The sequence below is a fragment of the Euprymna scolopes genome, chromosome 2 (genome assembly GCF_053919585.1).
Source record: "Euprymna scolopes isolate OS-2025 chromosome 2, ASM5391958v1, whole genome shotgun sequence".
In the NCBI taxonomy this organism is placed as follows: Eukaryota; Metazoa; Mollusca; class Cephalopoda; order Sepiida; family Sepiolidae; genus Euprymna; species Euprymna scolopes.
Window position 1 is genome coordinate 41,668,615 of NC_136483.1, and position 18,017 is coordinate 41,686,631.

An 18,017-nucleotide genomic window follows, 5' to 3' on the forward strand; every position below is an offset into this window, starting at 1 on the left:
TAAAAGATTAATACTATTTAATCTGTAGATATAAATAGAAATAGGGGAAAATATGGCGAATAGTCGGATTAATTTTGAATGTTTCATTTTATTTTAAAAAATTTAACTGGCTTTTCAAATCACTTTTCTGATTTAAACTGTCTAACCTGATCTTAATGCGTAATCCAACGGATAAGATAACAAAACTTAATATAAACCAGACAAGATTTTCATTTCGGTCTTATTTGTCCCTTTTAGGCCTGAAAAAAAAAACAATTTTTCTTTTTTTCTTTTATAACAAATTTATCGGAAACCTATCACCAAAGGAAGTACACTATTCTACATTTAGAGATTTTAATTAAGGAGACACAACAAATCGGGTGATTCGAACACCATATACAAGCAGTTTGAACCTTATGTTGTCGTGATGATCATGCTTTCAAACGCGAGAGAAATGCGTCTGATATATATTTTTAAGGCAAGTAATGAGATCTAAATAGTATTTCAATCTCCTAAAGAGAGAGAAGTCGCAACGTGGCTAAATTTGAATTTCTAATTTTGAAAAAGAATTTGAATTTCTACTTTGAGCGACCAATCACAGTATATATGCATTTATTCAAAAGTGTGTATGTGAAAGAAACTATTTGACCTTACAATAACTTCTTTGAAAAAAATTATTCCGCTATTTCACTTTATGCTCATCATTAACATATTATTCGAAGAGCCTGAAAAATAATGGGAATAAATTTGATCCGATGTTTTTTACATTAATATATTTTAGATGAATTGAATCTATCTTTTAAAAGCGTACTGCAATATATCTTGTAAATTCAGGTTTGACCCGCGGGCGCTTTTGACAGCAGATGGAAAGATACATCACCATTTGAGGTCAGATACATTTAAAGAAATAAAAATAAAATAAAAAAAATTCAATGCCCCAAATAATGCTCCTAATACTTAGATTGAGCGTTTTGTTATTTGCTCAAACGAATGAGATCCAAAATGTCATCAAGTATTTGCATAAAAATATAATTTCCTTTTTATTTCTGTATCCACATGAACTTTGTTTTACAGGGAAGTCACCACTTATCAAGGCCCGAAAACCACTCAAGTATAAGGGTTAATAAGTGTATGATAGTCATCGCGGTAACATTGTAGTAGTCGTTAGTGGTGGAAATTGGATATAATTTGATTAAGGGCATGGCTCAACAAGAACTTTTCTACATTGGACTTGAAGATGACTATATTGTAGTCAGGTGGAAAGCAGGGAAGTGGAACAGAGTTCCACAGACGGGCAGTTCTAGGAAAGAAGCGTTATTAATGGAATTTATGTTTAAATTTAGGCACAGACGAAGTGGAGGGAAATTGTTGATAGTGGGAACCATAGATTGGAGCACAGAAGAGCACTTGCCACGAAAATAACGATAGAGCAATAATAGACTCGCAAAGTCGCTTCTGCTTGGAAAAAGGCATAACTTACTAGGTTTCAAAGTTGGTTTTGAACTTTGTAAAGGCAGGATATGGTGCTCCGAGGAACTCCTACCCAAATATGGCAACAACATTCCATTCTATGACGTACTTGGCTCTTATACAGGGAGAGGATTGCATCAGAGGTGATATCTACTGGAGCGGTAAAATGATCCAATCGTTTTTTCTGACGATTTTGGAAACGGCTTTATGTATGTGTTCTATTTCAGATCAGGAGTGAAGGTTAGTCCAGAAGGTTTTCTAAACATGGTGCTTAGCCAAGACGAGAGCCATTCATTTCAATGGAGGCTAGACGTGATAGTCAGAGAGTTGATGATGGAAAGAGAGAGCTTGGTTTTAGATGCATTAAAATTAACCAACCACCTTTTTCTCCATTGCACCACGTGCTTAAGATAAGAAGAGAAAAAATAAGAGAGATCTTGATCATTGATGGCTTTTGAAGTGTTGCCATAGATCAGGAAGAGAGTTGAACCCAAGATGGAACCCTGAGACACGTCAACGTTGATACTATGAACTTCTGATTTCTGCCCACTGACGACTATAAATCTATCAGAGAGAAAGGATTTAATAATTGATAGAACATTTCCAGTTATTTTGTAGCTGGAAATCTTGTGAAGTAGACCTTTATGCCATATCATATCAAAAGCTTTTGATATGCCAAAGCAATTGCTCTTAAAATGAATCCCCGTCAAGAGATTCAATAATCACGTGTGATATAATAGCACATCAGCTGTAGATCTAGCAGAACGGAAATCATATTGCTTGCCACTGAGTAGGTTATTTTTGCCAAGGTGGTGTTGACCACTTCTCTCTTTATAATAGATTCCAGCAACTTACTCATGAAACAGGAGACTGATTGGTCTTACTGAGATGACCGATCTCCAGAATTTTTAAGTACGGGATAGACTGATACAGTTTTTCAAGGTGTAGAAAACCAAGCCGCTGTTCAGCTACTTTAGATTTGACGGACTGAGCATACTACACTCTCGTGTTCTTTATTACTCTTTTGCGATGGTTGCTGGCAGTCCTATATGCAAATTTAGTTTCAGAGCATCTATTTCGTTGAAAGAAATGAAAATAGTATTTTCTGTGCACAATGGCAGGGCATTTCTGGAGTGAACGGTTGGCTGTTAGGTTTTTTGCTGATATTTCTTAAAAGGTATGAAGCGATCTATATTGACAATTAACCAGTCTGTACACCATTCTACGATGTATTCTACAGTGACGTTTACTTTGCTTCTTATAAAGACCAATCCTACACTTAACTGACCTTTACCCTAACTTAACCTAAATCTTACGGATGTCAATACAAGACTCACATAAGTAGATCAAAACATATGCACACAGTGCGCATGACTAGTGAGGCTATGCTATTTATTTGCAAGATTCATTTTTCCATTAGTGTTGAATATCTTCTGCAGAATACGTCAAATATATGCTAACATTGTCGACAATATTAATAATATTGTTTTGATTTCATAAACCAAGTATTTCTACTGTGTACTCGTAAAATCAATATAAATATATATATATATATATATATATATATATATATATATATATATATATATATATATATATATATATATAATGAAGTACTGAAATTCCGTAGGATTACAGATTGTGTAATATTTTAAATCTATAGCCCAAATAATTAATAATATCAATATTTATAAGACAATCCCAACCAGATAAAGAATGTTTTGGATTTTACAACTGTTCGTCCATCCCCAGTCATTCAACTACAGAGTATCCTTTTTACACTATCATTTCAAATTTACTTTTCAATTTATGTGCTAATAAGCAAAAGTTATAATTATCCATACCTATTTTGCAAATAATATTTCCTCCAATAAGATGAGCCATTCATTGAAAATCCATGAATTAAGGAAAAAAAAACTTTAACAATTACATGTACAATAAATAATAAATTTTGTTGTAATTCTAAATAATTTAATTAAAAAATGTCCATATATATATATATATATATATATATATATATATATATATATATATATATATATATATGATTGGAGTTTATTAGTTTATTTAAATTTCATTTAGAAAGAATTACTTTTCAAAATAAAAATTTGTTTTTTAAAACAAAGAGTAAAATGTTTAAATTGTAATTGTATTGCTCTATTTAGTATATTGAGCAATTTTTGTTTGTTTTGGATTGTCTTACAAAAATATTACCTTCCAATAATATTTTGTAAGATTTGAAACTACTAGATTCACTAACCTGTACTCTAATTCATTTCATTATCTTCAAGTATATATATATATATATATATATATATATATATATATATATATATATATATATATATATATATATATAAAGGTCTATATTTCAATTTTCAAGATGTTGCCCATTTTACCGTTTACTACTTTAAGCATGTTAAAATGTTCAATTCTTGAATTTATCTTGCCCTTACTCATCAGAAGAATAGAAACTCATTAACTTTCAAAGAAAATAAAAGATTTTTGGCATGATTACAAAATCCGAAAATCGGAAGAGAAATTGCAATTATTTTTCTATAAGTTACACCTTCATTGCGTTACAAAATAGGTGCTGTTAAGAATTGAACATTTTAACTTGCTTAAAAAAATAAACGGTAAGATGGACAACATTTTGAAATTTGGAATATAGACCTTGTGTCATTTGTTTGTATATGCTCTGTAGTTACATCGAGCTTCATAAATGAAAATAATGGTATAAATAAAAGGTGAAATATAATTGAATAAGCATATTCCCCAACCCATATATATATATATATATACATATATATATATATATATATATATATATATATATATATATATATATATTATCTTTCTCTTTTACTATTTCTATGCCTGCTTATCTCTGTTATACTTACCTCTTTCTCTCTATGAGCTATCAATCACTCCCCGTCTTTATCTCCCCGTATTCTTTTCTGTTCTTGCTTTTCTCTCTTTTTCTTTATCACTCTACTTTATTATACTCTCAATCTGTCTTCTTTTATTTAGCCATCTATCATATAAGTCTCTCTCTTTCTCTCCCTTGCTATTATATCCTAATAGAGATGAAAGCTAACTTTATTTTTTTTTATATTTTCCTCATTTTTGCTTAAGTTTCCAATCGCTGATCGATATACATCCGGCTCTCCAATGTCCAAACAGTAAAATCTATGATCGCTGAATTAAAATAAAAACAAGAACGGATCTTCTTAAGATATGTCCATTTAATCTGAGCCTTTGTCGATGAAAATGAAATTCCAAACGTAAATGTGACAGATAGACCGACCGACAAATCCATTTACAAAGATTTCTTGGACGCATCTAAAAAAGATTCCGTCAAATTACACTCGTCTTTCGAAAACAATTGCCGAACATTCTTCGCTTTTTGAACGTTTACCATTCTGTAGAAATTCGGTTCCAGTTAATCGAGAGAACCGGACAATTTTACTGTTTTTTTTTTTGCTTGCTTTTTCGGAACAAAATGAAATCCTAGGAAATCGTCCTTGGCGTCCACCTTTATTTCCTGTTTCCCCTTCCAACGCTCGACGAAGCAATTTCCATCGACAGCCTCAAGACGATTTAGTAATAATACACTTTCTTTAACAGAAGAAACCTACTTGGAGTGAAACCACTCACATTCTTACATGAGCACAGAACAAGACCGACTCATATAAAAGCATGAGAGAGGGAGAAATACAGAGAGAAAGATAGTAAGAGAAATACAGAGAGATAGAGAGTGGGTGCGTATGTGTAAGAGATACATTTAGACAATGGAAATTTGGCTGAATGTATAGGTAAGATAAAATGTAAATAAACGATAAAGTCAAGAAAATCGAAGTTGAATGCAATAAAGTCAACAACTAGGCATGCATGGATCGATAGTTTACCTAAAAATATTTTCAGTTTTATTTCAAAATAAATGATACAAGAAAACTCGATTTACCCATTTCTGCATATATACACTGCGTATCAATTTATTAACGAGATAACATTTTTTACCAGTTTCAGAAACTTATCGGTAGTTTCGTATCAACAGCTTCGGAAATGTTGACAATGCTGAGCTACGCGTACTGTGAAATTTTCGTACTGTTCCACGCAATGTAAACAACTTGCCATCGTAATTGCTGAATCCACGGTATTTGAGGTGTGTCAAATTATTAACAAGGTAGTCTTTTTCGTCAATAAAATGGGTCGTTAAGGTGGCTTGAGTAGTTCTGAAAAGAGTACTATTGCAGAACAGCTAGCAAAAGGTAAAAGCTACCCTCGAAATATTTGAGGTACCATCAAACTGAGAAGAACTTGGTCAAGGACCCTACAAAGGAACGTGAAAGAGCTGATAAAGGTAAATCTAGAGTTGTTTAACGCCGTTCTCTACTCCAAATTAAACGTCTACTGCTAATATCAGCTCGATAACATCTGGTAACGAATTACGACCACAGTCGAAAGATAACCAAATAAAAATTAAAACCCAATTCTTGATACAGAAAACGAAAAAAAGTTAACTTGAAAAAAGATTAATGAAAGCAGAAAACCAAACTTATTGACTATCTTGATTCTGTTGCTGGCATTCTTGCAAGAAAGACCATGTAGAGTTTGCCAATATCCCTAAGTGAAATGATACCATGAAGCCAACTTAGAACACCCAGGTCATCAGTCCCCGTCTTTATCTACTTAACCACTGTCATCTTTCTAGAATTGAATTTAATGAATATACTGTTATAATTCCTGCACAACTATGTTGAATTAGAGATGCTTTGTTGGTGGTTCGGTGGGTCAGTCCGTCACGCTTCACTTTGAAATATTAGTTTTAATGTTAAACGCGCAAATTGAATTGACTCAGCTTGTTGTAAATGCGCCCAAGTATCTATATCCGTGACTCTTTCCATCGATTTGTTAGTCACCATTATGTTGTAGTCTGTCATGATTAGATTTGAAATAACAAATTCGATGGTCTTTGTCGCTTGATGTTAAAATAGTATTTTTGTCGGTTTGTCATGTTTAAACTTGAACTAGTATTTTTATTGGTTTGCCACGTTTAAGTTTTAAATAGCATTTTTGTTCGTCTGTCATGCTTAATAAAATCAAATGACCCATTTTTGTTAGTTAATTAAATTTCTTATCAATTTACTTTACTTCTTCAATATCCTTAGATATTACATTAAATATCATACTTATTTCGCAAATGACGAAATGACAAAAATGCCCTCTTTATGCCTTTTATAAACTAAATAATAGTGAAACAAATGTTGTGTTAACTAATTTGAAGAGTTCGTAACATTGAAACAGATGTTTCGTGTAACGCTTGTAAACTTCATAATATTGAAAAAAGGCATAGGTTTTTGTAGACGTAATATTTAAAAAACATTAACTTTAACATCAACTATCACATTGTAACATTGCAATTATGTTGTCTTAATGTGTTGTATTAGCGTTAAATGCTTGCCAATTAAAACATTTCCTTACGTACGATTGACAGGATTTGACAGGTTTACAAGGGGCGTGCAATAAGTAATGCCCCTGACCCATTTCCAGTTGATTGATCTAGCTGAAATTTATGATGTACAATGATTTATATCTCTACGGGTTATATGACAAATTACAGCTCTGAACTAATTGTGGTTTCTGTTTTACAGGTGTTTGAACCGAGTCAGGTGTGAAATGGAGCCTGTTGAATGTCGAGCATTGATCCGTTTTTTTTTTTGTATTTGAAAGGACGCACACCGCAGGAGGCTTTTGATGAAATGAAAGAAACTTATGGTGATAATCCCCCATCATATGACCTTGTAAAACGCTGGCATCGTGAATTCAAACATGGCCGGAAGTCTGTGGAAACAGCTCCCAGACCTGGTCGCCCCCCCTCCCCTCTGCCATTGATGAGGCATCTGTCCGTCAAGTTGAGGCTGCCATTTTGGAAGATCGGCGCATTACAACTCGCCAAATAGCCCAAGATGTCAAGATTAGTACAGGGTCTGTGGAAACTATCATTCATGATCATTTGCATATGCATAAGATGTCTGCCAGATGGATTCCCAGGTTACTCACACTATTCCAGAAGCGAGAACGCGTCGAGTGCTCGAGGATGAATTTGGAGATGTGCCAAGAAGATGAGTCGAAGTTTTTCAAAAGACTGATTACACAGGATGAAACCTGGGTCCATCAATATGATCCAGAGACCAAAGCCCAGTCAATGAAGTGGAAGCACTTGGACTCACCACCTCCAAAGAAGGCAGGAGTGCAGCCTTCCGCTGGCAAGGTCATGCTCACAGTCTTCTGGGACCAGGACGGAGTAGTGATGATAGATTTCCTGGCAAAGGGTACCACAATTACAGGAGCCTATTATGCTTCACTTTTGAGGAAATTAAGCGAATCTATCAAAATCAAGAGGCGGGGCAAGATCAGCAAAGGTACTCTCCTCCTGCAGGACAACGCTCCGGTCCACAATTCACATGTCGCCAGATCAGAAGCACGGGCGTGTGGTTATGAAATCCTTCCCCATCCTCCCTGCTCTCCTGACCTTGCATCCTCTGACTTTCACCTCTTCCCAGCCATGAAGTTGTTTTTGAAAGGAAAGCGTTTCCCAGATGTTGCAGCCTTGATTTCTGAAGTCACCTCGTGATTGGAGGATCAACCTGGGGTGTTCTACAAAAACGGTCTCCAGAGCTGCATCAAATGATGGGAGAAATGTATAACTCTGGGTGGTTCCTATGTAGAGAAAGAATAATAACTGTGCCAAGTTTCGTTGCTCTACTGCTATGGGAAGTGGGTCAGAGGCATTACTTATTGCACGCCCCTCGTATATATCGACTGATACAATGGTAGTGTCTGACTGGTTGAGTTAGTAACGTGAAGTAGTAGATCTTTGAAATGATAGTCTGTTGCAAAATAGACTTTCTGTGAGGGAAGGCGTAATCATTTAATACGTCTGTGTGAGTGATTCAACCACAGACAACATGTAGTAAAGAAATCAGAGTCGATTATAGTAAATATTAAATCAAATGTTTTTGAAGACAAATGAGTGTCATTTTTTTCATTGAATATTAAGACCACATTATTGATCACGACCTATAGGAATAAGCAATATCCATAGGCCCAATTACAGGGAACTGAAACGTTATTGTTAACATAGGAATGTAAGTATAAGTAAATATGCATTTGTGTAAAAACTAATTTTATTAAAATGTTGTATTGAATTTAATTGTAGTCTGATAAATAAAAACCAACAATTTTCAATTTATTGAAAAAAAAATTAAAAACAGAATAAACTAACTTTCTCCCCTCTATCTCGCTTTCTTTCTCTCTCAAACAAAGACATAGCAAAAGTATGCAATCGCATATATATATATATATATATATATATATATATATATATATATATATATATATAAATTACAATTTTACAAGAAACACGCCCATATTGTAGCTAATTTTCAAAATCACACTCACACACACGCATACACACACACACATATATATGTATGCGCGTGTGTGTGAGTGTGATTTTGAAAATGAGCAACAATATGAGCGTCTGTTTCTTCTAAAATTGTAATATGCTTAGTATATATTGCTTAGTGTATATATATATATATATATATATATATATATATATATATATTCTAAGCGAAATGTTCAAATATTAAACCGGTTTTCATGCACTTAAGAAATAATAATGTGTTATTTCTACTGCAGTTCATATATTTTTTAAATATAATTTACGCCAAATAGAGAAAAATGTCTTATGCAACTATGATAACAACTATTGCATCTATTGCTTCCTTATAGATTAACGAGTTCAATCTACTCTAGGATTTCATCAAGCAAGTATGTTTTAGTGCGAGTGATTTAACACCATTAACTATACTCGAACGAGACATGATAAAATCCCAGCGCTATATGCCCCCATCATCATATAAATTGTAGACGTGAACCCTAGATCCTAATAATAATAATAATAATATATATATATATATATATATATATATGTATATATATGCATATATATGTGTATATATATATGTATATATATGCATATATATATGTATATATATATATATATATATGTATTACTAAGATTCACATAATTATTCACATCTCATTAGAAACAATTCGAATGAATAAGTTAATCAAACTATTATTGCTATAATACATAACATATACACATAACATAAACATGTATAGCATACAGGATATATATATATATATATATAAATATATATATAAATATGTATACACACACGCACACACATATATATATAATATATATATATATATATATATATATATATATATATATATATAGAGAGAGAGAGAGAGCGATATATATATATATATATATATATATATATATATATATATATATATATATAGAGAGAGAGAGAGAGAGAGAGAGAGAAAAAAGAGGCGCACATTTTTTTTTTTTTTTTTTTTTTAAGTTTGAAGATTGTATACGTAGACTCAGGTGACTGGCAGTATCGCGCTTGAATTTCACCAGACCTACATTTGGTCTGACGAACGTAAGACGAGAAATTGTCAGTCCCCCAGGTGCTGTTGATTCGATATCAAATATTGATTTGATATCAACTGATACAACTAAATGCATGGTGCGGAACAAGGATTCACCCTGCAGTCACAAATATCTCAAAGCATCAATTTCTCAATCTTAAATACAAAATTTTAAAATCAGATAAAGTGACATCCAGTTTCCAGCAATTAGAAAATGCACAACGCATTATACCCTCAGGGAATTCATTGCAAACTCCGTGTTGTTTATAAATTTGTCAGCGCAGGATGAATTTTCTTGAAAACATTTAGCTATAAACCTTAATTAAAGAAGGCTATGCGGAACCAATTATCATCAAGCTATGGGTGCTCTAATTTTACCCACAAACAGTAACTCTCCTATTGGGATTTTATTTCTGATGAAAGAACAGCCATTTCACTGGTCGAGCTGTTATGATGTTAACAAAAAAAAAAAAAAAACGAAACAAGAGAAGCCAGTGCATTTCTGGCGACGCACCTCGAAGCTTCTTAAAGGTTTCGAATATCGAGTAGATGCTCTTTTTACGTCTAATCACACTGGCGAATCGTAGACGGAGATATAAGTGTATGTGGATAAAAAAATGTTTATATATACATGTGACTCCTCGTTATAGGTTTATTTTTCTGGTAAAGAGAATAGAGAAAATAGACTTCTTATGTTAGTAGAGAGAACAGTAGCCGCACGCACGCAAACATATATGTACATACACATACACACACACATATATATATATATATGTCAGGTTGACAAGAAAGTTATTGCGGTTTTTAACTTTTAAATTCAGATGAACATATCTCGGCTCAAAGAAATATTTATTGATCAAAATAAGCATCATCAGAATCAACACACTTTTGCCAACGTAAAACAAGTGTATTTATGTCAGTAACGTAAAAATCTTGCGTTCTGGTGGCAATGAAGTCGCTGAAAGCGTTTTTGATATCGCGTAGGCTTTTGAAGCATTTCTCACACACAAAGTTGTCGAGAAGCTTAAAAAGTGGTAGTCGGTAGGTAAGAGGTTTAGAGAGTATGGCGGATTCGGCAGAGTTTTTTTTATCCCAATTCGTTCAACTTCTGTAGGGCCAGTTTAGCAATGTGCGATCGGGCATTGTCGTAGAGGAGAAATAGGCCTTTTCTATTTACTAATGCTGGGTGTTGTTGCCGAAGTTTCTGATGCATTTCATCCATTTGCTTCCAGTACTTCTCTGTCGTAATGGTTTCGCTTGTATTAAAAAACTGTAATGGATGAAACCGGTCGCAGATCACCAAACAGTCAGCATGACCTTCTTTTGATGCAACTCTGGTTTTGGCAAGTGTCGTGGAACTTCGTCAGCGTCTAACCTCAGAGCTGAGCATCGACGATTGTCCTATAGAACCCACTTTTCATCGCAAGTTACATCCCGGTCGAGAAACGGGTCGCTCTTGTTGCGTAAAAAAAGGGAAGATGACATTTCATAACGGTGTTTCTTTTGCTTGTCATTCAATCTGTAAGGCACCTATTTATCAAGTTTTTTTTGTTGTCTTTCCAATCCCTCTCAAGTGGTTGGAAGTCGTTGTATACGTTACGTCTAATTCAAAAGCAAATTCTTGAACAGTTGTGCGTGAATTGGCTTCGACTAAGGCTCTTAATTGATCGTTGTGAACATCAGACGGCCGACCACTACGCTCATAATCTTCAAGACTCTCGTCGCCGCCACAAAATCTCTTTGTGCTGTGCGTTAAGTAGTGATTCCTGGATCAAACGCTCCGTTGATATTGCGGGCTGTTTCAGCAGCTTTTCGGCTTAACTTTAATTGAAATAAGAAAATTGTGCGAATTTGCTTTTTTCCATCTTATAATCAACGTACTGAAAAGAAGATATAATTGTTTTAAAACGATTGTAATTTAAACGATTAGATAGAGCGAAAAACGTTCTTTAAAATGTTATATAAAGTAAAGGTATTATAACGAAAACTTATTTGAAAATACATCATTTGAAAACCAATAAAAAATTCCGCAAGAATTTCTTCCCAACCTAATATATACAAAGTACACTCTATAGAACCATAATTTCTTCTTTTGTTAGCAACAAATATGTTAGCCTAATCGATTAGGTACTTAACTATTGACCAATTTTGGATGTGACCAGCAATGCTGGTATAAAATCTCGGCGTGACTAAATTTAGTGCCACTGATGACTAGTAGACAGCGTAAAAACTGCCTGTGAATGTATCTTTCTTTCTCTCTCTCTCTCTCTCTCTCTCTCTCTCTCTCTCGTTCTCTCTATTGTTATTCACAGCGATACTGTTTTTAATGTGATTGGACAAACAAGTACCTGAAGCTGGAATAAAAAACGGACCATTTTGTTATTAGTAAGAGAAATCATAACATTATTAGCTGCATAGAGTATTCTATTCATTTTTATGAATTAATAAATATTATAGCCGGTGATATCTCTTACTATGTGAAAGACATATCTACTTATCTACAGACTCAAATATACATATTGTGTACACAGTATATATAATCGTGAAACATAACTGAGAATGAAAACTGAGTGATGAGAAAGGGTTACGATATTCTAAAATTATTACGAAAGTTACTTGTCACAACTGTAGTTAAATTTAATCATAAAATTCAAACACGACACAAAACAATATGGCGGACATACATTTGAGACTCTGGAGATTTATCTATTATGTGGCATCTTTGTAGTCAATATCAACAGAGCCATATCAAATAAGGAACAAACGAGGAACTCGTATAGGATTGGATTGAAAAGAAGTCATCATATAGTAAACCGTTTTTAATACAACTGTGAGATAAGCCATTGTAAGTTTTGAAGAAAATATTGCTTAATTATAGTGATATTTTGATGACATATAAAATTGAGTATAACATATATTCTACGATCAGTATTAACTACAACTTGAACTCCCCAGAATGCTAATAATGCAATCGTTATTTCTTTCTGCAATCCAACTAAACTTAATAAAAATAAACCAATTTATTGGTTTAATCATGAATGTTATCGCCGTTTAATGATATTCGGGTACACTTTGGTGATCATTTCATCAATTTGAAGTATAGTCCCAAATAAGCTTCATACACATCATACTTTAATCTCCTTCCAGATGTCCATGTGTGAGATTATTTAAAAAAAATGTATATCAAAACAACCGTCTTGAACGAATGTGATAGTTATTGACAAGTTTACACGCCGTATGCAGGTGTGCTTATTGAACGTCAATAAAACAAAAACTGTTAGAAATTCATGACTGAAACTTGGTGGAGAAGTCAGACACAGATTGAAGTTTATTTATACAAAAAATGTATAATGCAGAAAGTATAGTGACTTTATTAACGATTCAATAATGGCAATGTTGGCGAAGAGGGGGCTCATCATTTATTTCAAACAATAAAATGAGCTTATTTAAAATTGCCTTACTTTAATAACAAACGTTGAAAATAATTCGATCGATTTTTTTCGTGGTTGAAAATTTCCAACGGCTCTTCTAGAATTACGGAGCATAAAAGCTTAAACTTTATTAGTTTTATAGTAGACACACCACTGAAATTTAAGTGTAAAGTGAACAAATATCTCGCTGCTCAATTTCCTACTAAAAGTGTACCTGTAAGCTTGGTCCAAAATTCACAGCAACCCCTTATGTCTCGGTAGCAATTCGCTTTGTTTGGACTGAATATAAGTAAAAAATACTGTAAAAAAACAACAAACAAACAAAAAACATTCTAAAACTGAAATTTGGATTTTATTTTCAACATTTTTTTGTTTTTCTTTAGAAATAAAAAAAAACGATTGTTCGGATTGATTTTCCCATTTACTGGCAAATGAATCAAATATTTTATTCTAATGTCTTTTTTCTTTTATTTTGTTGAATTTGTTTTTCCTTTTAATTTCATTCTTTCCTGCTTCATTAGAAAAAATCATTCCATTCATTTATTAATTACCGTTCTCTCTTTTCCGATTCTTTTAATTGTAGGTGGCTATAAAAATAATTGATACTAGGAAACTTAAAGAGGAATATATGCGGACTAACTTACACCGTGAGGCTAGGATACTAGGACAATTACGTCATCCAAACATCATACGGCTCTATGAAACCCTAAAGGTAAGTTAACCTCTCCCCCATACATTCACTCATACCCACATCATCGCTCTATCGTTTTCTTTCTTAACACAATTTTACATCACATCTAAAAATCTTTTTTTTCAATTATTTTTTCAGAACATTAAAACTATTTCATAAAATATCCTACTATTTTGTTTGTAATTTGTTTTTATGATTTCTTTTTTTTTTTTGCTGTGAAGATTTATTTTTACAGGTAAATTCCAAAGAAGATACGTTTCGAAATATATGCCAAAATATGCTTAACACAAAAAGATAAAAATATATAATTTATGAAAATTCTGCGAAATGATGGTTTAATATGGTGTCAACAAAAGTAAGTATATAAAAAGATTTACTTTTCTTCCTTCCACAAATGAGAACATTCTATCCATGATAATACACGTATACGTTATTTTCATTTCTATTTTGAGGTCATTCATTAATGCATTTATTGATGCCATATGTCATGCAATTTTCTGAGCATGCGATGCGCACCATATGCGCTCATATGCACGACATAGTGATACTACTACTACTACTACTACTACTACTACTATTATCATGGAAATACAGGCACGTGTATCCGGATCAATCATATAAATATGATAAATATATTTATCAATTTTTTATTGTGTTTTTCATAAGAAAAAAAACATCATTATTAACACTTCCAGCATCATCGTGATCTTAAGTAAAATTGCCTAGAATATCTTATAAGCAAGAAGTAACAAATAACACCACGCAATCATGTGGGTGAGTGTATGCATATTCATTTATGTGTGCATGAATGTATAAATGTGTGTGCATGCATATATGTGTCTCTGTATATATGTATATCAATTTCAAGCATATTTCGTTTTTATGTGATGGACATTCTATGTCCATTGGGTTCGTTGGTCATTCCTTTCAACATGCTTATTCGGCATTTTTCACTTACAATCTGAGTTACGAAGTTTATTTGATTTCAGGAAAAAACTATCAGATACAGAATGTCCATATTATTCAAGGAAATATACGTGAAAGAACTAATTCTTAACTACATGCACACACATATATAATGTGTGTGCATAAAGTATACACACATATATTTATTTTCACAATAAAACAACGTCGCAGCTCACAAGAGTCATGAAAACTAACAAACCGGAAGTTCAAGACTCGAATTACGCCCTCATTTGGGCTCATCAGTTCGACACAATCGAACTCGGGATTTGAAACCTAAGTCTCCTGCATGCGAGGCGAGTACTCTGCCACTCGAGCAAACTCGCCACACACAAGAAAATCTATTAATTGATACAGATCAAACAAACAGCGGTGAAATCCAACTATTGAATGAACTCACTTCGAGCGTGCAAGGAGCGTGGCCATCCAACCACTAGAACCCAAACCGATGTCTCACAAGTAGGAATTTTAAACTCGTTAGGACGATACTATCAAACATGCTTACCTAGCGGAAAATTAAGAATAGAATTTTCAGAATATGAGAGATTATATAATTATTTCCACAGTAAAACAACGAGTCTTGGATTTCCGGTTTGTTGACTTTAAAGGCTCTTGTGGGTTGCGACGTTGTTTTGCTGTGGAAATAATTATTTAATCTCTCACATTCTGGATATATATATATATATATATATATATATATATATATATATATATATATAAATATATATATATATATTTGTGTGTATATATATATGTATGTATGTGTGAGTGTGTATAAAGAATCTTAAAAACGTTATTATCAATTTAAAATAAATAACACCAAAACTACAATTCTGATAAGAAAACTTATACACTATAAAAAGGAATAAAACTAAAACTTTATTTAACTGCATCATTTTATTAAGCTTGCACAACACTGTCTTGTTTTAGTTTTACTGAGGCGTTGGAAAGGCCAAATGGCTCTCTACTATAGCCTGCACGCTCACAGGACAGCGTCTTGATTTTTTTCTTTAGGCTTAAGAAATGTTTCAGAAGAAAACCACCTGCACTTGATCAAATAAAGTCATTTATCGAAGAACAAGAAAGTTTGAGAATAACTACGAAAATTCTTTTAAAAAATAATGCAATCATCTGTGCGTCTTTTGCAAGAGTGTATGGCATGTAGGGGCATTCGGTTGAATGCCATGCATTTTTAATATATATTGTTCATTGTGCATAAGTTTTGTTGATATCAGAAATACAGTATTGATATTATTAAAATTATTTGATCACTGTTTGAAGACCCTGTATATTAATATAAGATTGTTTCTTGGCTAAAAATAATGCATGTCTTACCATTTCACAAATAAAAATAGCATAGCCTTATGAAAAAACATTTTAAAAAATCTAAATGTTTCTATAATTTATTTGATAATATTTCGAGCGATCCTCCAATCTTTATATAAAAATATTTTATTTAATAAAAAAAGAATGAATAACTGAACATTTTAAACTTTATGCAGCATTCATTCTTTGTCTAACGTGATAGTTCATCGGAAATTTCTTTATCAAATAGCAAAAAACAAAAGCGTTGTTCTTTTATGCGAACGTAAGCGTTTTCATATCTCCATGAATTACCATTAAGAGCAAACGATCCCCTTTTCCAACAAAGTTTCATACCGAAAAAAAAGGTCTCATTCTATAAAATAATTACGTTTATTTATTTTTTTAAAGGAGACATCTTTTTTTGTACTTCATTAGAAAGACTTTACGTTTGACAAGTTTCATATTCTTTCATTATTTTTTCAAATAAGATTTTTTGATAAAGAGCGAAAGACTCCTCGAAATATCAAAAAAAAAAAATAAATATAAAAACATGTATAACTTTATAGGCTTTGACTTTTTCCATGAAACTATTTTTTGTTTGCCAAATATGTAGAAATTTAATATTTTAGCCGAGTAACACGCTTTAAATTGCAACAACAGCATACGTGAAATTGAATTTATCTTATGATCATATATCTATATATCTATATTAACATTTCCAGCATCATTGTGATCTTATGTAAAATAGCGTCTATAGCGATAATAAATAATTTAATGTGGCGTATTCTAACATTTTACTGTGATTACACCGAAGATCTGTTCACCAGAATCATATTTTAGTTCAATATATCTGTATATTGAATTGAATGATGGTTTAAACTAACGGGAAATAAGCCACTTTTAAGTATTTATTATTGTTGCAAAGCTTATCTGAAAGGATATTGAACAGTTTGCCTGTGCAATATCTATTGTTTTAGTTCGGCTCAATTCTGATTTCGAGGAGCTGATACATATGTTTAAGCAAGCCAGAACAAATCTCTCGAAATCGGGACAAAACGGAAATTAGGCAACAGATAATACACAACCAAATATGCACACACACACACACACACACACACACACACACACACACACACACACACACACACACACACACACACATATATTTATAGTCTTTTTATTTACCTTTAAAACTATATAAAAAAATTATTTAATTTTTATTTTTTCATCATTCGTTGGAAAACTATTTAGTCAGTAAGTCATTTAATCACCTGCAATCACTGCATCAATTTGCTCTCTCGAAGTCAGAATAGCCCTAATATTATTTTAAGGTATCATCAGTTGTTTACCATGAAACACTGTAAAATATACACATGAAAGCGCATAGTTATATAAGTATGTATTCACATGTATATGTGAATATATATGTGAATATATATATATATATATATATATATATATATATACATGTGTGTATGTATGTATATATATTTGTAAAAGTATAGAAATATGTAATTTTACAAATATGCATGTATAAGTATGCATATTTATGTATATTCATATATCTATATTTATTTAAATATATGAATAGATTTATATGTATACGTTTGTGAATGCATGTATATATCTATATATATATATATATATATATATCCACA

General features: G+C 32.4%; 1 protein-coding gene across 3 annotated transcripts in view; it reads left to right on the top strand.

Moving 5' to 3' along the window:
* The window catches only part of LOC145291414 (uncharacterized), an 879,668-nt gene that overhangs the window by 29,439 nt on the left and 832,212 nt on the right, over window positions 1-18,017 (top strand). For all 3 annotated transcript variants that reach the window (XR_013869410.1, XM_080137226.1, XM_080137236.1), the window contains exon 2: window positions 13,984-14,112. Coding sequence is in view for 2 of the 3 variants with exons in the window: in XM_080137226.1 (XP_079993352.1) it covers window positions 13,984-14,112 (129 nt within the window). In the remaining variant the exon portion in view is untranslated. The remainder of the gene's footprint in view (window positions 1-13,983; window positions 14,113-18,017) is intronic.